Source organism: Panthera pardus, unplaced genomic scaffold (genome assembly GCF_024362965.1).
Source record: "Panthera pardus isolate Hobbes unplaced genomic scaffold, ASM2436296v1 HiC_scaffold_17, whole genome shotgun sequence".
NCBI classification, from domain to species: domain Eukaryota; kingdom Metazoa; phylum Chordata; class Mammalia; order Carnivora; family Felidae; genus Panthera; species Panthera pardus.
In genome coordinates this window covers 111,491,941-111,512,896 of record NW_026526732.1, presented here as the reverse complement: position 1 = coordinate 111,512,896, position 20,956 = coordinate 111,491,941, and the positions used below count along the sequence as shown (strand labels likewise).

The window sequence follows — 20,956 nt, the reverse complement described above, 5'->3', positions numbered from 1 at the left end:
TTCTAAGAGTTGTACACAGCTTTATTTTTTGGAATTGCAATGTTAAACACACTTTAAGTGGTACCTGTGGAGGTGGGCTAATGGATGGTGCCTGGACAGGGGCATTCAGAGATCTGAGTTTATTCCAAGACCCACTTCAGATCGCTCTAAATCTGCAGTACAAAGGCATAAAACCATTCTGATCTTGAAGCAAGTTGTTACATATACATAGAAAAACAGACCGCAAGTGTGTACATGTGTTTTGAGATCTTGAAATAAAGGTAACTGAGTTAATTAAGTTCAGATTTGTGTTAATGAGAGCTATTTCCCTTAAACTAAAAAGAATAATTCACATAAGTAGAACTAGCAATAATTGTTACCCAAATGAAACCAAATGGTATTTGTGCTTTTTGCTGTTCCCTAGGGAACCATGCAGATGACCTGCCTCTCTTTAGGAAAGGGGACAGTCACAGGACTCATCCAGAGGTGACTTTGTGTCCTGTTTCCCTGTATGTACTCACCTGTGCTCACAATTAACTCTAGTAGCTTTCCCTAGATTTCTAATTCAACTCTTACTCTTCTGCTGGACTCCTTCTTTGGACCAGTCTCTACTCTGCCTCTAGAGAAGCTGGGTTCTTGTCATTACTTCTCCCTGCACTTTTAGTACCTTTCACTAGTGTGCTTCCCTGTTACAGGATCAGTAGTAATGGTTTCTCACATTTTTAGTGAAGCTAAAACCCTGGGGTAGATTCCTTTCCCTTAACTATGCCGCACTGCAGGACTGGCAGATGAAATCTGCTAAAACCAGCCCAGGAACAAGAGAGACCAAGGCCTGCTTCTCTGCCTGGTCTCTTGCAGTGGCCGCTGGCTCAGGCCAGATCTCTTCTCTCTACATAGTTTGTACCAACTCAGTGCGACAGCAGCTCCTCTTGGGAGGTCCTAGAACAAGTGGAAAGTCACTAGACGCCACAGTTAGGACAGCCGCTTCTCCAAAAGCATTTGAGGGCACTAAAAGGTAAGGAGGTTTTAGTCTTGTATTTATCCTTCACTATACGAAACACTGAAAATGAAATAATCCTCCCAAGAAGGGACCAAATCAGTCACAGCAGGTGCCTTTGCAGTTGTGAGGTTATCCTTCACCCCCTTTTCACTATACTAGTTCTCTAATTTGTTTTCCTATATACTACACTATTTCACTTTGATTGGAATGGGTCACTGTTTTGAAAAGGAAATTTTTAGGAGAAATTGTGATAGAGAACCACAGAGAGGTCTTTCCAGGCATCAGAAGGACGTAGCTAGTCCTGTGAAGAGGAGAGACGTTGTACAAAGGTCTGAGCACAGGCAGTAAGTCAGGAATAAGTTTAAATGCAAGGGAAGCAAGGACTGAAACTCTGGAAGAGGAGGGGACCTGGCTCACCAGAGCCCCTGTCACCGTCTACTGCATCGTCGTCCCAGACGGGGACATCTCCACTCCCAGGAGCCCCGCCCCCAGCAGGAACGCTCCCCCTGGAGATGACTGGGCACAAGGGACGCAGAGGAGGACAGCCTTTAGTCTAGGCCAAGGCTGTAGACGTGAAGTGCCCCAGAGAGTCGGGCTCCCAAAGAGCTCCTTCCAGCAGCAACGACAACTTGGTTCTGCAGAGGACACAAAACATTTTGATGATTCATAATGCCTTTAGTTTCTGCCATAATCCAGGCATCACGTTATGCTCTGGTGATAAGATGTTGTTTAAATCCCGCATTCTCAGATCTGTAGGTTCAGAAAACCAGGGCTGAGGAAGTTCCGTCCCTTCTCTGGGGGCAGGCCCTGCTGCTTGAAACCATTTCGGAACCGTCCTTCAGAAGTGTCTTCAAAGCCTGCAGCCAGTGTTTAAACTGTTTTCCCTGGGGGCAGGTCTACATGCTCCGAGCCTGGACTTGATCCTAAACCCAGGCTGGCCAGGGTCCAGCCGGCCAGAGCAGGGAGCGACCGCGAAACGGCCAAACCTCCTGTGAAAAGTTCTACTGATTTGATTTTGAGAACTACACCTGGAATCCAGAAGTAATAATGGCTAACATTTCCTGACCCCTTAACCACATTCCCTCTTACCACACTGCCCTTTGCTGTTTTATACCCTAGTGTGAAAAGGAAAAATGAAAATCTTGCCGCCTTCTTATTTATGGAAGTATTTACTTGATTTGCCTGTAGTTTAGTTTCATAGTTGAGCTGTAGTTGCCTGTAGTTGAGCTTAGTCTCCATTTCACACCTTCCTTTCCTGCCTCCTGTCCAGCTAGTCAACCTCCTCCTGGTTCCTGGCAGCTCACCTTCCCCGGCTCCCGCTTTCTGACTGCCTTTGGCTCTTGCTCAGCATACGTGGGCCTGTGTTACCGGGCACATTTCCACCTAGACGGTAAGCACCTGCGTGCAGGAACCAGATGTCAGGTTTGACGTCAGGTGCTTCTCCGGGGCGTCGTATGACAGCGCGGCCAAGGCTCACCTGTGCGCCCGTCCTGACTCTGGCTTCACGCTCTCGAGTCTTCAGACTCCCAACCTGAGTCTCCGTAAACCACCACTCTGACCGGCCTCAGGTGGTCCGTGTCCATCTCTAAGCTGCTCCCATGCTGCCATCCCAGGTGTGTGTTGTGCAGGTGAGGGCGGGGCAGCGCATTCAGTGTTCACCCCAGGGGAATGGTCGTTACGAAGGAGAACGTGCAGCGTTGTACGCAACCATAACTTCTAGATGACCTGTACCACTCCTCAGGTGGCAGAAGGGATGCTGGGTATGTGTGATTCTTACATAATACATGGGTTCTTGATAACCGCTAACTTTCAGAAAATGCATTTTAAATGCAAGCCAAGCTTACGACACATTCTGGCACCAGACATTCAGAGAATCCTCCCATAAACTTCATCTCTTTTTCTGGATAACCCTAAACTTTTACTTAACCAGGCTTGACTATATAGATGGCAAAGCAAGAGCCATTTGAACTGGTGGCCACCCGAGAGCAGTTTCACTAAACGGCAAGAAGCTGGAGGTCACCCACCCTGCCACACTCCATGATCTATGAAGGCCTCCCATCCCACCGTTAGTACTGGTCAGACTTTCAGACTATCCTTTAGCCTTAATCCTGTCAACTTCCCACGTGTATAAATCTTGTTTCTCTCTCTCAAAGCTCACACAGTTCTGTAGAACATCCTCTCCTAAATGAATGAATGGGTTAGGTGCTTTAGCTTTATACTTGAAGATAAAACTCTTTAACTGCTGTACCCATTAAAATCCAAAATGTGCATACCTTTTGGTCTAGCAGTCTGCTAAGAATATCATTAGCACAATTAGTTTCTTGTAATGGTTAGAGAGAGGGAGAGAGAATTCCAAGCAGGCTCCATGCTGTCAGCACAGAGGCTGACACAGGGTTTGATCTCCCCAGCTGTGAGATCATGACCTGAGCCCAAATCAAGATTGTCAGATGCTTAACTGAGCCACCCAGGCACCCTGAGGCTTGCACGATTCTATAAAAATGGAAGTAACTGAGAAAGGGAACCAAATAAAACCAATACGATGCAGCCATTGAAAAGACCCCAACAGCTCCATGTGTATTGGTCTGAGAAGAGCCATCAGATGCTATAGAGCACATGGAGGTGACGAGGCCGTGCAGGTAGAGCGCGTGCACGCACACGTTTACGTGTTTGTCCCGGAATCTGGACGAAACCATGCCAGCATATTAACAGTGGTTATCTGACATGGCAGGGTTTGCAAACTCTCTGAAAGGGCCAAGATGATGACTACTTCAGGCTGTGGGGGACCTCGGTCTCTGGGACAGCTAATCGCCCACCATTGCATTACAGTAGCTGCCACAGAGACACGGGAGCAGGAATGTGTTCTGATAAAACTAGGGACACTTCATACAAGTCTCAGGTGTCACCCAGCCACTTAAACTGTAATAATCATTTTTAGCTCATGGGCTGTACAAAAACTAGTCCCACAGGCTGTAATTTGCCAGCCCAGCCCTGAGGGTTGAATGGGAAAGTGATGAGATTGTGTATGGATGTTATTTCCTTTTTTGTGTTCCTCTTTTTCAAATACAACCTTTTAGATGAAAGACCACCCCCCCCCCCAGCCTTAGGATATAAACATCCAAAGGACAGTCTTCATACCCACCTTGTTTTTCGACCTCACGGTAATCACGGAGCTCCCAAACCTTGAACTTGCCTGTAAAGCAGTGTCTGTTAATGGTCTTTTGAAAACATACTGTAATATCTTATCAGTTTAAAATAAGGGAAAGGGCGCACTTCTGTGGTTTCTCTTCATTCCTTCAGGAGGTACTTACTTCAGGAGAAATCAGTACATACTGAGCCTGAAAGGAAGGGGAGAGAAGGGAGACTTGTGTTACTGTCGATGCAGGTTTTAACCACTCATCCTGAAGCCCCACACTCACATCTACATTCTGGAGAAGTCCTCAACTCGTGCATGCCCTTTGACACCAGAAATTCTACTCACAGGAGTGTAGCTCAAGAAGACAGATGGACAGAAATGTTCATATATGGATATTTATATCCTTATTTATAACCGTGAAATGAAATGGACTGAGGGACTAATAGCCCCTCAAATAACGTCTACGTAAACTATGGTGTGTCCACAGATAAAACAGGCAGCCAGGAAGTCCACTGTATGAGGATAGAAGGCATGGAGAAATGTCAACTACGTTGGCAGGGAAGACCAGGTCAAGTTACAAAATTGTGTACAAGATGATCACGGCTGTTAATAAGCCCTATCCACACCCACCCTGTAATGGTGAAGAGTGTCCTAAAGAATCAGCTCCTGGTGCAGGGCCCTGGCCTGCCCTCTCCCAGCACCGTGACCTGGTGCACCTTCCTCACGGACATTCAATGTCTTCATCTGGCACAGTACCCACACAGTAGCTTGGAGGTGGCTTGAAGAAGTAGCGGTGAGGGAGACAGGTCTATCAAGTGTTAACGCAGTGCCAAGTACAGAGTAGGTGCACAATAAGTGGGAACCATTAAGCCGACAGAAAAGCATACCAGAAGGACACACCTCAGAAGGTTAACAGAAGGCATCGTCTCTGCAGAGTGCAAATCTAGGTAGAGGATTCGTACCACTTGTATTTTCTAAAATTTTTACAATGAACTGTACTTTTGCAATTAAATAAGGTTGTTTAAATTTAAAAATGGTGTTTTAGGCCCAGGCAACTTAAAAAAAACCCACCTGAGAAAAGGGATGAACAGGAAGCAGGGAACAGGAAACAAAAGGGGGCGTTTTGATGGAATCCCAGGGGGCTGCTGTGGGCCCTAACCAAGCAAGGCAGGCTGGGACCGGAACGAGCAGGACCCTACGTCCAACTGACTTGAGCTACAGCGGCAAGCAGACGTGGAAGAATGCAGGGCTGCTCGGGCCTGTGCCACACAGGCAAGTGATTGTGCCCTGACCGCCAGACAGCTCAGAAACCGTCAGAGTTGTGCAGTGGACACGATGTCACAAGGCATCCGCAGGTAGCCGCCTTTCCCAGCGTAGCCTAGGATTCCACACGGGCCCACGTTACCTTTTCCTCAGGACACGGAGCTGCCCAGGACTTGCATCTGCCCGTCATGTCGCCAAAGGTGGTCTGTTTGCCATTGTAGACGTACACCCGGCCATCTTCCCCTCCCAGCAGCCCGGACGTGATGTCTGTTATCCGCAGTGGGGCTGCCACGAGGATTTCATCTGCAGACGACGGAAATCAGAACTGGGTCCTAACCCAACCTCCCGCAAGTCCCGTGAGCACATCCCCTAAATCGTCTACCCGGTTTCATCCCAGCACAGTCAAGGCTCTGGTCCCCAGTCGATCATTCCTGGACAACTGACGTGCATGGCTCTCATGTTACCACCTTCAAGAAGTGGAACTTTCTCTTGGCTCTGGTCTTACCGAGCTCTAAAATCTACCTAAAGGCCTTGGGTCACTGAGCTGTCGATGATAAGGGCAGAGCCTAGATGACCCAGTTCGGGGGCCAGTCTGATGACTGGGGAGCCAGTTCTTGGCCAGAGGCCCTGTTCCTCTCCTACCTAAGCCGTCGCCATCCAGGTCACTCAAGTGCAGAATGCCACCGAATCGGGAGAAGCGGCGGTCTCCGCTGAAGGTGCCGAGCAGAGGCGGCTGCGTGTCCAGCGTCAGTTCATACATCCGACCGGTTCCACCCTGGTGCAAGGTCATGGTCAGGAACGCCATCTTAGACTTCTCATCTGAAACAAACCAGGGCATGGTGTCTGCTGCCATCACAGGAATGAAGAGAAAATGTAAAGCGCTGAATGGAGTCCTATTCTCGCTTCAGTCTTCTGTACCTTGAGTGACACAACTGCTCAGAATCCCACGGGACTGCAGGGGGGCGGGGGGGAGGTTAGCGCTGACCAACGGTGGCCATGAGGAGACCAAACACTGGGTAGGCTCAGTGATGTCCCATCAGACAGGTCTGACCCCTGCAATACATTCTCCACACAACCATCTTTTTTTTACATCACAAACATCCTGTGAGATACACAGTCTAAATTCTTCACGAGGCCTTCCGTGGGCTCAGGAGGCCTTAGAGAATCGGCTACTTACAGCTCTAGTGGTTGGGGGCCACGTCCCTCTTCTCACCCACACGTCACCCATCACAGATTTAAACCACAGCCCCTTCTATTTCTTAAGTCTGGGCCTCTGAACATGATGTGCTGTCTGCCTGGAACCTGCATCCTTCCCCCACACCCCTCTGCCGGCCGACTCCTGCGCTTCTGGAACGCGGCCCTGCTCTCGCCTCTGCTGCAAAGCCTTCCCTTCCCTCCCGTGTGCGGCCACAACACGCTGTGCCTGCTGCTTCCCGTGCCCCTGGCAGGGGAGCCTCGCTTCTGTTCACCGGGCCTCTCCTGCACCTGGCTGTCAGTTCCGTAAGCAATGGGACCGTGACTTAGTCACACAATGTGCTTAGAAACACGTTGCTTGGTTCAGTGCAAGTATGGGATGGATGGTTTTTAAATGGGTGAATATTGAACAGTTTTTAAACAAAGCTAGAATTTCGCCTATATAGATCTGGAACACAACCTCGATTTCAGAAATAAGTACCTTCTCAAAAACAACAATGGCATCTGTCGGTTGGGGTTGCTGGTCCCGGGAGGCTTACGATGACCCAGGCAACGCGTCCATGAACAGGTACAATCTTGTGTCATTGTCTTAGTATTGTGTGTAGAACTGACTACAGTAAAACCTTGGATTGCAAGTAACTTGTTCTGCGAGTGTTCTGAAAGACTAGCAAACGTTGCTAATAAGTTTTAACCTGATCAATGAGCGATGTCTTACAATGAGTCATACATGACCCTGAATGCCACATGACCACAGCTGAGCCACTGGTTCTTGAAATTCGCTTTGATGTACGAGTGCTTTGGATTACAAGTGTGTTTCCGGAATGAATTATGCTTGCAAACCAAGGTCGTACTGTATTTTCTTGGACAGCCTTCCCTCATGCCCTGTTCATAGCCAGCTGTCAACTAGAACCAACTGAAAGCTCAAAGCAGAGCCAAGAGTAGCGGTGGGAATAACAGCGAGGACAAAAAGGAAACAGCCAGCACTTTGAAAGGCTCAGCAATCTGGGCTCTTGAACATAAAGGTACAACCTGACCCAGACCAATATTCTCAAGAGGACAGTGTTTCCATAAACTACAACCGCTAATATTCAGGGTGAAAGCCCAAAGTATGAAGAAACGTCAAAATGAGAAGACATTCTTACGCCCTTCTGCTTCCTGAAGGGACTCGAGCTCCCTGGGGTCACAGAACACAGTAATGCTGGGAGCTCTGGCCACAGGGAGGAGGATGAAGTGCCTGCCTGCAGGGGCGGGGGACAAATGTGGCTTCTCCCTCTGGCTCTGCCTGCCTGCAGGGTGGGCATATCATGCTGGTTTTGCTTCCCGTGGGATGCACACAGACCACAGCCAGGTCTGCCTTCTAGATGCACTCCTGAGTCCACACCTCTGCCGCTCGTACTGCAGGCCAGATGTGATGGCCTGCAGACCCAAACTCTCTCTCGGAGAAGTCACCCCATGGTCACTTTGTGGGCCGAGATCAGAAAAGCCTGAATGTGGCTGCCCATCCAGACCACATTCTCCAACCCAATTTTTGGAAGACACATATTTTGATAGGAATGATTCATGAGTCCACTTCTCAAATGGCTCCAAGTGCAGAAGGTTGGGGGAGGGGAAGCAGTGATTAGCACTTCCAAAACTCTTACTTTTTATCATAGTCACAATTTCAGCACAGTGTTGCTTTCAATTCTCAGAATTTGAAAAGGACTCAAAAATCAGCAAGCCATGAAGACATGGGAGAGAGAACCTTAATGCAGAATATGCATAATGCATAAAGAAGCCAATCCGAAAAGTTTGCGTACTAGGATCCCAACTGTATGCCGTTGTAGAGAAGGCAAAGCCATGGAGAGGTAGAAAGATCGCTGGTTCGCCAGGGGCTAGGAGGGAAGATGGATGAAGAGGTGAGCACAGAGGATTCCTAGGGCAGTGAAACTATAATGGATACAGGTCCTACGTTTGTCCAAACCCATGGAATATTCAGCACAAAAAGTGAATTTTAATGTAAACCATAACCTGGGTTCTAATGGTGGGTCCGTGTAGGTCCATCAGGTATAACAGATGCACAGTCTGGTGCAGAAGACAGCAGGGCCCACAGTTCATTTGGGGGGGGGGGGTAGGAGGGGGTTACGGGAAATCTCTGTACTTTCCACTCGATTTTGTTGTAAACCTAAAACTGCTCTAAAAAAGTCTATAAAGGGTTCAGATACTTTAAATTTTTGGCCATTCCAAATACCTCATTTCTGACAGATGGTAACTAGAACTTCCAAGGATCGTGTCATAATGTGTACGTTATATACACCTGAAACATATTTTTCAATAAAATAAATTTTAAAATACTTCATCTTCAGGTTGATGCAAATTAAACAGTGGCTTACAATACACATTTTAAGCAAGAGGGAAAAAAACAAACCCAAGGTTATGTTTCAGTATTTCTCTATCTGTTATTTGAATAACAAAAGTCATCCAGCAGACCTTGGGTTTTTTAAAAGGGATAGATCAGGATCGGGGGTGAAAGTTTTTTTAAGCACACAAGTGTTTTAGTCACTTCTCAAGACTAAGTTCACTTACTGTGACAGCAGAACACACAGCTGTCGTAACACACGGGTGTGTCCCTGCAGCTGGACCCCTGCACGAGCCACAGGAATGGGGACACCGCTTTGCGATGTGGCTCAACACTTGTGACTCAAACTATGAATCATGTTACTTCACGTGGCTGACTTTCCGGACTACCGTGAAATAGTCAAAACCAGAAGTGTCAGACTTGGGAATGCCAGGATTTTTTACATATCATTCATTACAAAAGGTGTGGAAAACACCCCCAAAAAAGTATAGTGAAGTTGTACAATGCATCTGTTTCTTTCTGGAGACTGACACCCATAGACGTGTTAAATAAAATGGAGATTGTTATGGATTATAAAATTTTATACCCACTTAAGCCATTTCTAATTTTTTGCTATTATAATTAACACTGTGAGAAAGATCTTTCCCTGCAGCTCTGAAATAACTTTCTGAGGGCAGATTCTTAGAGACTATCCATACAGCATCCGAGGGAATGAGTATCTTTAAGGCTTTTGCCATTTAACCAAACCTTTCTAGAAGGGCTATCTCGGTTCACATCTCAGCAGCACTGTGCGAGTGCCCACCTCCTCTCAACCCCTTTCAATACTGAAAACGCTTCATAGGTCATCAACACCCTAAAGTCCCCGCTGAATATTTAAGCCGTTCGTTGTGGCCACGTTCTGAACCAAAGATTCTGCCGACCCAGAGACAGAGCTCAGGGTGAAGGGGACAGGCCCGACAGGGTCAAGCTCCAGACCACCAGCATCTGGTGAGTACATCCAGTTGTTCCAAGTTAGGTGACCCTGTACCACAGAGCCGTGATTCCCATCTACACCGAAGCTCTCCCGTGAGCCCCCGGGAGATGCAGATATGCTGACCCTTGGAAGGGAACACAGTGACGCTGTCTGCCATCCACATGAACTACCTGTTGGAGGCAGTTCATGGTTTTCATACTAGTTCCCTACGATCCTTTGAGTGACATCATATCTTTGCCAACTGGGATTTTAGGGGTTATAAAGTTCAGGTACCACGAGAAAATCTGTGTGGATTAAAAATGAGGGTGGTCACGTCTAATCTGATTCCAGGTTTGAGAAGCTGTACGGTAACCAAAAGGAGCCAAGTTCTTAGGACATAGATACAGCATGTGCCACACAGGCAACCACACGGGGCCCCAGGCTTGGCTTGATGCTTTCCAGTCACCCGCCTAAAATTCTGAATAATTTGTAACAAAGGGCTCCACATATTCATCTCGTACCAGGATTCACAAATAATGTGGGTGAAATACAGGCAAAATACACGTAAAAAATAGGTAAATCTGGGGTGCCTGGATGGCTCAGTCGGTTAAGCAACCAACTCTTGATTTCAGGTCAGGTCATGAGCTCACGGTTCATGGGTTCGAGCTCCGCGTCGGGCTCTGTGCTGGCCGTGCAGAGCCTGCTTAGGATTCTCTCTCTCTCTCTCTCTCTCTCTCTCTCTCTCTCTCTCTCTCTGCCCCTCCCCCACTCACATGCGCTTTCTTGCAAAATAAATAATAAAACCTTTAAAAAATAGGAAAATCTGAACAAGATTCAACTGGTGGATTACATCGTGTCAATAACCTGGTTGTGACACTGTTGTGGTTTACAAGTATTATCTTGGCAAAAACTGGATAAAATGTCACGTGGATCTCCCCATGTTATTTCTTACAACTGCATGTGAATGTATAATGGTCTCAAAAAAGGTCAAATTGTATATAATACACATGTAATAAGATATAGAAATTAACCTTTTTATAACTTATACAGTATTTTGAAATAGGAAATTACTAAGACCGTAGGAACGTTAAAACAAAGTTTAGAAAGCTCTAATCACAGCATTCCAGTAGAAAGAGATGTGAGGCAAGTAAAATCACTAATGTGTGTTGCAGGAGTTTGGAAATCACTACCTTGACTGTGTAAAAAGGGGTGGGGAGTGGGGAAGAACAACTTTTCCAAAGCTAAGTCAGCAAGTTCCTGGTGTGACAATGCTGTGTCCTGAATCATGCAATGAAAGATCTCACCATTCTTTTGCCCAATCCGCTCTGCTTATTATATCGTATGCAACAAAAATCTTCCCGAAAAATAATTTGACAGGATGCAGTTAAGAGCCTTACTATTAGACCCTCTAGTCCAGAAACTCCACCTCCAGGAACCGATTTTAAAACTATTCAGAAAGGCAAGGTTTTCTGTACATGGATATTCAATAAGACCCTGTTCACAACAGTGAAAAATTGGAAACATCCTAAATTTCCAGAATAGGGATGATGTTAGTAAATGTTGGCATGTGCACGTGGAAAAAAAAAATGTGATAGGTATCGAAAACCACATTTAAGAATCTTAGTAACATGAGAACACGCACAAGATATAGAGTAAAAAATCAGGTGTGAAAATGCATATATATTATACACACAACACGTAGTATGAGCTTCAGTTGTTAAGTATCTGGATAAGGGTGATTTCTATATACATCTTTGTATTTTCACAAATTTCTACAATAAACGTGATTCACTTTGATACTCTTGAAGTGAGTACGTTTTTGTCGGCTTTTTAAAACTCTTCCCCCATAAAGCAAATAAAATAATGGTTTATGAACAAATGTCCTCAGAGCAGACCTAGTCCTGGTGAATGGATTTACGGAATCTTCTGAACGCCCCTCTCATCCAAGCACAGTGGGACAGGAGCTTTAAAAACACACTAGCTCACTTTCATGGGGGATTTTCAACAAATCTTTGAGAGGGACGTTATAATTTGTATATTGCAAACGATGATGCTAACATTCAGGGAGGTTAAGTAACTTCCCCCGGGCTTGTGCAGCCTGTGATTAATGAGAAAAGGAAATCCTCAAAATCAGGTCTGTCTGGCTCCAGATTTCACAACTCTGCCCCAGTAGGGCACAGTCAAGGAGCCACGTGAGAAACGAGCAGCCAGGTTTCCTGGCGAATGACCTACCGTGCGTCGGGGCTCCCACCAGCAGCACCTGTTTCCGGGTCCCATTCACCATCACGTGACCACTTGACAAGGAAGTACCCAGCTTCCCCATTGCCTGTGAAATGCAAGGAGTCAGTATGGTACAACTCAGAGAACCCTCCGTGGCGCCCCCTGTCCTGGGGAGGGAGCGGCGGCCATACCTTGTCTCCAGAAATGGTGAACCGGCTTCGGCAATTTGGCGGGAAATAGCCATACACCCGTCCGAGGCTCTGTTTCTCATCCTGAGTGCGGTACAAATGGCCCAGACTGGAATGAAGCAGGCGGGGGTCAGCTGCTGGGGCCCGGGATTAAGAACTGACCGGGTGTTCAGGTCCAGGACCGAGCAAAGAGAAGCCCCCTCTTCCCCACCCTGCCCCCCCCCCCTCCCCGGGATCCTTGGCATGGGAGCAGGGGTGGCTTCCAGAGCGAATCCCGGTATTAAGACTCTCCAGGTCCGGGGCTCACCACTCGGCCTCCCAGCTGACAGCAGGTATAGGGAGGCCTACGGTCACGGCTGAACGGTGCTCCCCCAAAATTCGCATGTTGGAGTCCTAACCCCAGCACCTCAGATTATGTATATTTGGAGACAGGGTCTTTAAGGCGGTAGTTACGTTACAATGAGGTCATGAGGGCGGGGCCCTAATGCAATCTGACTGGTGTCCTTGTAAGAACAGAAAGACCAGGGAGGCGCACGGAGAAGAGGCCGTATGAGGATGGAGAGGCGGCCCTCTGCAAGCCAAGGAGAGCCCTCAACCCTGCCAATACCTTGACCTTGGGTTTCCGGTCTCCGGAACGGTGAGAAAAGGACTTCCTGTGCCTTACGCTACCCAGTCTGGGGCACGCTGTCGCGGCAGCCTGGCAAACGGATGCGCCTCTCTACCTCGTTCTTAAACTTCTAAGGAGGAGGATTTGCAACCTCGCCCCAGAGCCTTCTTCGCTTTTCCTCGCAGGGTAAGGCCTCGGCCCCTGTGTCTGAGCCCCACCCTTCCGCGGGCTCCCACGGCGGCCTTGGGTGCCCACCGGTCCCCGGCCCCACCCTGGGCGCTTGCCTGGTGCTGTTCTTCCAGGTCGGGCTCCCGACCAACAGCAACGTCCTGTCGTCCACGCTGAGCCCGTGCAGGGAGTAGCCTAGCCAGGAGAAGTCCTCCTCGCCCCTCGCCATCCAGTCGGCCGCCTCCACGTCCAGCTTTTCTACGCGAGACCACCAGCACCGTTTACCCCACACGGGAGGGGGCGGGGCGCCGAGTTTTTGCCGGAGCTCTCAGATACCCCCCAAGCTGTTCGCAGGGCCCCCACCGTCAGAAATGGATCCCCCGCTTCACACGAGAAGGAAATCTCCAGAGCTCACTTCTGTGGCGCACAGGATGCAATACGGACGGGGTTGGGGGGGGGGGGGGCGGGCATCCCTGGGATGCCTTCGGGCTTCCCACGCTTCCACAGAGAGACTCTGCCAACAACCCACCAGCCCCCTTGGATCTGGACCTAGAAGCTGGATCCCTTTTTGTACATCCTGTGACTCTATCCACAGCACCTGCGGGAACACCTGCCAGACTAAACGCTGGTAGATTTCAGTGAAATGATCACGGGATGAGGAAGAAAGGACACGAGGCCACGTGCACCAGCACAGACTAGAGCCGGGAGGCCTCCGCCCCCAACCCCCCAACCCCCCCAACCGGCGTTACCTTTGCCGCTCCCTTTGGGGCCGGAATGAAACGCAGCTACCATGCCCTTCTGTTTCCCTCCACCCGGTGCAAAGGGGGAGCCCATCACCAGATCGGGCGCGCCGTCGCCATTCACATCCGCGGCCAAGAGCGTCCAGCCCAGGTTACAGTAGGTGTCCTGTAGGGGAGACCAGGAAACTGCGTGACACCCAGAGGCCGACGGCGGGATGCGGCGAGGTCTGGTTCACTGCCCTCGGCTAAGGCGCAGACATACCTGGCAGGTGATGGTGACGTTGGGGCGAGAAGACATCCCTCCTCGTGTGGGGCCAAAGTAGACGTACACAGCACCCTAGGCAAGGCAAGGCAAGGCAAGGCAAGGCAAGGCAAGGCCAGGACGGTCGGGAGGCTTGGGTGCTGAGCCCAGAGCCCCAAAGAAGAGCAGGAGACGCAGGAACGGTGGTAACATAAGCCACACGAGTCCCTACTGTCAGGAGCCCAGGGACGGAAACCCGGCCCACGCATCTGCTGCTGGGCTGAAACGGTTTTGAGGTCACCTCCATCAGACTGGTGGAGCCCCTGACACGGACACAGTCACAGTCACTCATCTGTGCGTGCCACCCACACCTGTCCGTGCGTTCGCAGGACGACTCGCCCGCCTCCCCCGTTCGAGGCCAGCTCGGTTCCCGGCTCCTCCGTGGGGCCTCCCCTGACCCAGCCCATCAGTCCTCTGGACACGACTTGCGTGTGCCTCGAGACGCACACGCCGTGCCATCACTCTGTGACGCAGACCATTTCCTGTCCTCTCACTTGCCGGTCTCCATCCTCATTCGTTCTAGAAGCATTTATGTGCCACTTTGGGCCAAGCACTGGAGGAACCATGATAAATAACAACACTCTGTCCTCCCAAAAACCTAGCGAGCGGGCAATGACAACACCACGGCATGAGGGGCAGAGGGTGCCGTGTGAGGCCGGGAAGTGTCACCCACACTGGGGTTTGGGGGACAGTTCTGGCACGGGTCTCATGTGGCCTCTAAAGGAAAAGGGAAGAAAGGACTTTCCAGCAGGGAGGGAGCTGCCCAAGCTGGGTGCTGGTGTGCAGGGGCCTGTGGGCCCAGGAGTAGAGGGGGGAGGGCAGAGGGTGAGCTCGTGGCGGCAGGTGGGGTGGTGGGGGGTGGGGGTTGGTGATGAAGGGCCTTTGACCTTTGTGCTCACACATGGCACAGAAGCTGGGCCTGCCGTGCACGGGGCAAACGCAGACAAGAGCCCACATTCCAGGACCAGATCTGGGCAAGGAACAGGGACGGGGTGGGGTCTGTGCATGAGCGGGAAGATCCAGGGAGGTCACCACTCTGCTGGGATGACGGGGCCTCCGGATCGGCTGGAATCTCCGTCCCCCTCCAGCGTCCAGCATCTGAGGGGGTTGGGGGAGTAATTTCTGGTGGAATTGAGGCCACACTAAGGCCAGCGAGGCAGGGACTAGGTGGCACCTGGTAACCTGTGGTCACGTCAAGGACCCCAACTGGGGGACCCAAGATCATCTCCCTGCACACACTGTGGCCGACACACTTGGCTGTCCGCTTCCTGCAGAGGCTCTGTCCGGCCAGGCCCCCCGCCCTGGCCTCCCCCCTGCCCCCCCCCCCCCCCGCCCCCAGCATCAGCCTTACTTTGTAGGTGAGCTGCTCAGAGCCCACGGATGGGGCTCCCACGGCCAGGTCAGGCACGCCGTCCTTGTTAAAGTCCAACACGGCCAAGGCCGAGCCGAACCGACCTGAGGGCTGAAGAGACACAAGTGACTCCCCCCAGGCCGAGCCACAACCTTCAGAAGCACACAGGACTCCCCGGGAATACAGACTTCTCAGGGCCCAGGAAGGAAGCAGCAACCTGTGACACTCCTGAGAGGCCCAGACTCCCCGCTGGGCGGCTCTGCCCTAAGGATATTTTTGGCAAGCCTGTCTTGCTTTAAGGGGAGGAGGGGGTGCCAGGAAGAAGAGGGTCCGTCCTCACAAGGTGCAGAGTTAGAAACCGGTCTAATGTGCATTCTGCCCCACGTTCAGGGCCAAACTCCCCCTGGGAAGCATCCAAAATGATCATCGCACCCACCAGCAACAACAGCTAATGTCTGATGAGCACTCAGGATGTTCTAGAGCCACACGATGGCCAGAGCAGGGGCCATGAGTTAAACGTGGCTCTTAAAGTAATTCACACTGAACACGTTAAAAATTCGGCTCCCCAGAGGCACCAGCTGCCTGGCAAGTTCTCAAGAGCCGATGCACTTAGTGGCCCTACGACTGGACGGCATAGCTACAGGATGTCGCTACAGAAAGTTCTGGACAACACTGCTGAGGACCCCGTTCTAAGCACCTTACACGGACTAGGGCAGGCACATTTATTATCCCCCCGCTCGCGGTTTACAGGTAGAAAACCCAGCCCGTTCAGGGACAGTTTTCTTCCAAGGTGGATTTCCTAGACCTTTCATCCCCCACCCTCTGGAACCAGCCTCAACCCAAACGCAACTCCCTTCGTCCTCCCGTTCTTACACAACTTCTAGAACAATGACCAGTCTTGCACAAGTCAGTGGTTTGCCACATACACACGGCCCAGAGTCCGCGTCAATTACGTATGGCTCGTGGTGCTACACCCGCGTGCATGGTGCCTCTGAAGACTCCCCCTTCCTGCGAGGCGGGAACTCGACAGACTAGAAAGGAATGCTCCAGGGCACAAAGCACGTGGGCCACGAGGAAGGGGCCACGACGGGTGCATTTCACTCTACAGACAAGGACACAGAAAGGCTCACTGCAGACTCGGGCTGGACCGAAGGAGTCCCCTCCCTAGTCCCGCCTTCCTCTGGCCAGCTTCCTTCTCCTCGCAGGCCACTGGGAGACAAGAACACAGAGCTGCCCCCTCCACGTCCCAAGTGCGTGACCCTTGATTGTCCCCAGGCGGCAGCCGCCGCTCTCGCTCCCCGTCTGCAGGAGCCCAAAGGGTTAGACCCTACCCAAAAGGCTGACACGGGAGTGGCTTTGTGAAGAAGTCAGGAGCAAACAGCAGCGGGCAGACTGATTTCGGAGCTTTCTCGTGTGGTGTCAGAAGGTTCCAAAACATGCTGTCCCTCCGGGACTGTGTAACGTCGCACACCGGCCAGCCGACTTCGGACGAACGCTCACATACAGGGCCCCTTCCGTCAGGTCAGGTCCTGACCCCGTGCTCGTCATTTGTGGACATGTGTCCAGGAACGTCGTCATCTTGTTTGGTCTCCACAGCATTAACTTGGCAGCAGGGGGTCTTGCCGTTTACCCGGGACAGGAACCAGCTTCTGATCCAAGTCCGGGGCTCCCTCCCCCGGTGCTTGGTGTTCGGAGCACGCAGTCCTGCCCCAACTCCCGCACTCGTCTGTGCCGAGGAGCGCGCAGACAGCTCTTGTGAGAACGAATGCCGGTCACGTCCTGGGGGAACCTTCCAGGCTCCTGGTGCTCCCAAGAGGGGTCAATGCAGACTCCGTGCCGAACATCCATATAGTCCGTGTGGGATTTTTCTGCTGATGAACCACTTAAAACCAAGGAATGAGGGGCACCTGGGTGGTTCAGTCAGTTAAGCCTCTGACTTCAGCTCAGGTCACGATCTCACGGTCTGTGAGTTCGAGCCCCGTGTCGGGCTCTGTGCTGACAGCTCAGAGCCTGGAGCCTGCTTCGGATTCTGCGTCCCCCTCTCTCTCTGCACCTCCTCCATTAGCACTCTGTCCCTCTCTCTGCCTCTTCCCTGCTCACGTGCTGTCTCTCGCTCTCAAAACTAAAAACAAGCATTTAAAATAAGCATCGGCCGCCGGCTGTGTGTTGCTATCGTCGTTCTTGTGACTGGCTGTTCACTCTGGAGACTCGGCCGAGAAAGACAGGCAGTGGCTTATGGACACCAAAAGGAAAAACTGGAGATGGGCGTCTCACCTCGAAGCCCTCCAGGATCACGTGGGCCTCCTTGTCAAGATCCAGGTCGATGGGGGGCAGGCCCAGGTCGTTGCCGTAGAGGAGGTACACGCGGCCGACCTGGACGTGGCCGGGGCGGCTGTATCCCGGAGCGCCCACCACCAGGTCGCCGTGCCCGTCCTGGTTGAGGTCAGCTGAGGTCATTGCCCTGCGGGGAAGAAGAGAGGACCCCCCCGCATTATCTGCTGAGAACTATGGGTAAGACGGTCTCCTGTGTCCTTCCTCCCTAGAACTTCCTCTTGTTGACTTCTTCACCCTGCCTGACTGCGGAGAGCATTCACGTCTGAGTTTACGTTGTTCGTGTGATTCGGTCTTGCTCTCCAAGAAACACAACGACGGCGACACTGAGGCCACCAAGGCCTCTGGGCATTTCTGGGCCCTATGACCCGAGCAGATGAAAAGCATCTTCACAGAGCCTCAGGTCCTCTATGCAAAACCCAGAATAGCTGTGTGTGGTCCTGAGCTCACCTGGCAAGAGAGGACAACTGCACCCAGCCAGTGGCACAGGCTCTGACAGGTCAGGTAACAAACGGACACGAACTGAGTCTGGGACAAACTTGTGTTAAGTATACATGCTATCTCTACCTTAGCTGCACAGGGTGCCGTGTGCTGTGAAAAATACTAACTGTTCAATGTAGTTAGTAGATCTTGCTTTCTTTTTTTTAAGTTTATTCATTTATTTTTGAAAGAGAGCGAGACAGCACAAGCAAGGGGAGGGGCAGAGAGAGAGAGAGAGAGAGAGAGAGAGAGAGAGAGAGAGAGTGAGAGAGTGAGTGAGAGGGAGAGAAAACACGGCATGAACCCGTGAGATCATGACCTGAGCCAAAATCAAGAGCCAGACACTTAGGCGACTGAGCCCCCCCAGGCGCCCTAGTGGGTGATTCTAAATGAGAATCTATGACGGAGCAGGTACAGAAGTAGACAAACCCAAAGGTTCAAAGGTCTTTGCTGGGGCAGCTAGAAAGACCAGAGATCATCTGTTTATTCTCGTTCTTATGGCCACAAAAGGAATAAAAGGCAGAATAGAGGGAAACAAGTAGTTTCCAAGGGGCTGACAGGCACCAGGGAGACACTGCTGTTCCCTGCGCTCTGAGGCTGGGTGCAGCGGAGAGACCTCCGTCTTCATGCTGCTCCCTCATCCCCACACCCCCCTGTCCTCACACACACCCCCATGTGACCGCAAGCCTAGCAGGAGGCCTCCTTTGGCTCCTTCGGGAAGGCGGCCACGAGGAGCCATTATGCGCGACTGAACGGCCAGTAAAAACAACATTCACCCCCCATTCCTGTGCTGGGGCTGCATGCGTTAGTGGCCCAAAAAAGAAGAGCTGTCAGTAAATGTTTCCAAGGGAAACAATGTCATATGGTTTTAAGGAGCGTGGCTTAAAAAAGAAGTGTCCCCAAACCTCCAGAAAACAATCACTTCTATGTACTGGGGCTCGGTTTTGGTTGATTATTAACATCAGAGGAATCCCCAACATTGTATTTATAATTACCATGGTTTACTAGGCTTTTGTCATATGAAGTCAGGATATTCCGATCACTGGATTAGCCATCTGTTCATATGCTTCTAATGTCATTAGATTCCCAAACGTCTGTGACATTAGGTCTAAAAGAACATTGAAGCTTTGCAAATATTCTGTAATACTTTATTGTTGTAATTATTCAGTCAGGTGAAAGCTCCTTGTATTTAAACACATTTTCACCAATTTTAAGGAGATCGTGGTTATTGGGTTTTGAAAATTTTTTTAATGTATATTATTTTGAGAGAGAGTCCAAGCAGGGGAGGGGCAGAGAGAGAGAAAGAGAGAGAGACAGACAGATCCAAAGCAGACTCCAGGGTCCAGGCTGTCAACATAGAGCCTGATGCGGGGCTTGAACCCACGAACCGTGAGATCATGACCTGAGCCAAAGTCGGACGCCTAGCTGACTGAGCCACCCAGGTGCCCCAAGTGGTTATTATAAAGATGAAATTAAATTAATATTTTTGTTGATGGTGACCGGAATGGAATATGAGGTGCTAACAGGTGCCATCCGAAATCTGTTCAATGACTGAAAGTCATGCTGATGATAGCATTCAGGAATAGGAGAAACTTCTACCTACCAACCGAGTCTTGCATAGGGAGAAGACAGGAAGTAAGAAGCCAAGGGGCTGGAGACGTGCTTCAGCGACTGCTGAGAGCCGCCCGTGAACATTGCCCGTATGTTCCTCTCCAGAGCCTGGTACGCAAAAGTAAGGGAATCCTGGAAAACAAAATTAGTACAGGCAGGTAAAGACACATGGCATCATCGGCAAAACTATTATTTCTTGTCAAAAGTATTAGACTGTCTAAGGGAAGCCAGTTTTGACAAGTGATAAATAAATAAATAAATAAATAAAGTGCTGATTCCAATCAATAGCTAAGACCACTTGGGATGGGCAGTCAGGGCAGGCCAATCACTATCCCAGTATGCGGGGGGGGGGGGGGTCTCACGCCAGCGGGTCTCCACCAGCGGGAGCCCGGTGCAAAAGTGGGGTCTCACGCCAGGTCTCACGCCAGCGGGTAAGGAAGTTTGCTGGGGCTTAGCCTGAACCAAAGTCAGGATGGTCTGTGCTCTGTGTTAACCTGAAGAACAGAATGAAAGAAAGCTAATGGATTAAAATAGCTTAAGAGTTCATTCAATATGGAACTGATTGTGTGTGTATCTGTGTGTCCATGCATGTGCAGGGGCATGTCTACGTGTGTGTCCATGGGTGTGTGTGTGTGCAGATCTCTGTGTATGTGTGCGTCGTGTGTGTGCGTGTCTGTGCATATTTTCACCCCCAAGAACTGGAACACCACCGAGATGCCCCAAACACCCTCCAAACCACAGCAGGTAGAGGCGCGTCAGGCGGGAGAGCTCAGCTGCAAAACACCGGAGCGGGGACCGGGCCGTCTGTGTGGGATGCTCAGCTGTTCGTAACTTGCTCGCTCGCCCAAGCGGCCCTGAATAATCCGGCCACATACCAGATCCATCCAAGCCCAGGGGATACAACTCTAAATCCACCTGAGGGCGTCACGAGACCAGACCAGAATTCCGAGGCCTGCCCCGGGCGGAGTGGCATCGGCCAGAGCAGGGGGACAGCCCCTCGCAGCTCGGGCTCCAGAGAAGAGCCCACTGAGGGCCCTGCAGGAAAGGCCCGTGCCTCCTGGTTTTCCCATCCGGTCCCCCTGGCGGGCTGCACACAGACGCCC

At 50.8% G+C, this 20,956-nt stretch overlaps 1 protein-coding gene and 1 long non-coding RNA gene across 2 annotated transcripts in view; one reads left to right on the top strand and one right to left on the bottom strand.

The window, feature by feature from the left end:
• GPLD1 (glycosylphosphatidylinositol specific phospholipase D1) overlaps positions 1 to 20,956 on the bottom strand; it is a 67,346-nt gene continuing 46,390 nt past the window's right edge. Inside the window, exons 14-26 of the mRNA XM_019425270.2 lie at positions 19,846 to 19,985; positions 17,706 to 17,892; positions 15,432 to 15,542; positions 14,042 to 14,116; positions 13,789 to 13,945; positions 13,156 to 13,297; positions 12,268 to 12,373; positions 12,089 to 12,182; positions 6,018 to 6,194; positions 5,518 to 5,678; positions 4,288 to 4,314; positions 4,119 to 4,169; positions 1 to 1,614 (exon numbers count right to left, since the gene is read on the bottom strand). Of these exons, the coding sequence (XP_019280815.2) occupies positions 1,528 to 1,614; positions 4,119 to 4,169; positions 4,288 to 4,314; positions 5,518 to 5,678; positions 6,018 to 6,194; positions 12,089 to 12,182; positions 12,268 to 12,373; positions 13,156 to 13,297; positions 13,789 to 13,945; positions 14,042 to 14,116; positions 15,432 to 15,542; positions 17,706 to 17,892; positions 19,846 to 19,985 (1,515 nt within the window). The 3' untranslated portion in view covers positions 1 to 1,527. The remainder of the gene's footprint in view (positions 1,615 to 4,118; positions 4,170 to 4,287; positions 4,315 to 5,517; positions 5,679 to 6,017; positions 6,195 to 12,088; positions 12,183 to 12,267; positions 12,374 to 13,155; positions 13,298 to 13,788; positions 13,946 to 14,041; positions 14,117 to 15,431; positions 15,543 to 17,705; positions 17,893 to 19,845; positions 19,986 to 20,956) is intronic.
• LOC109252714 (uncharacterized) lies at positions 2,212 to 5,226 on the top strand. The gene is made up of 2 exons (XR_002074142.2): positions 2,212 to 2,369; positions 4,277 to 5,226. It is a non-coding gene; the product is annotated as an uncharacterized LOC109252714 (long non-coding RNA).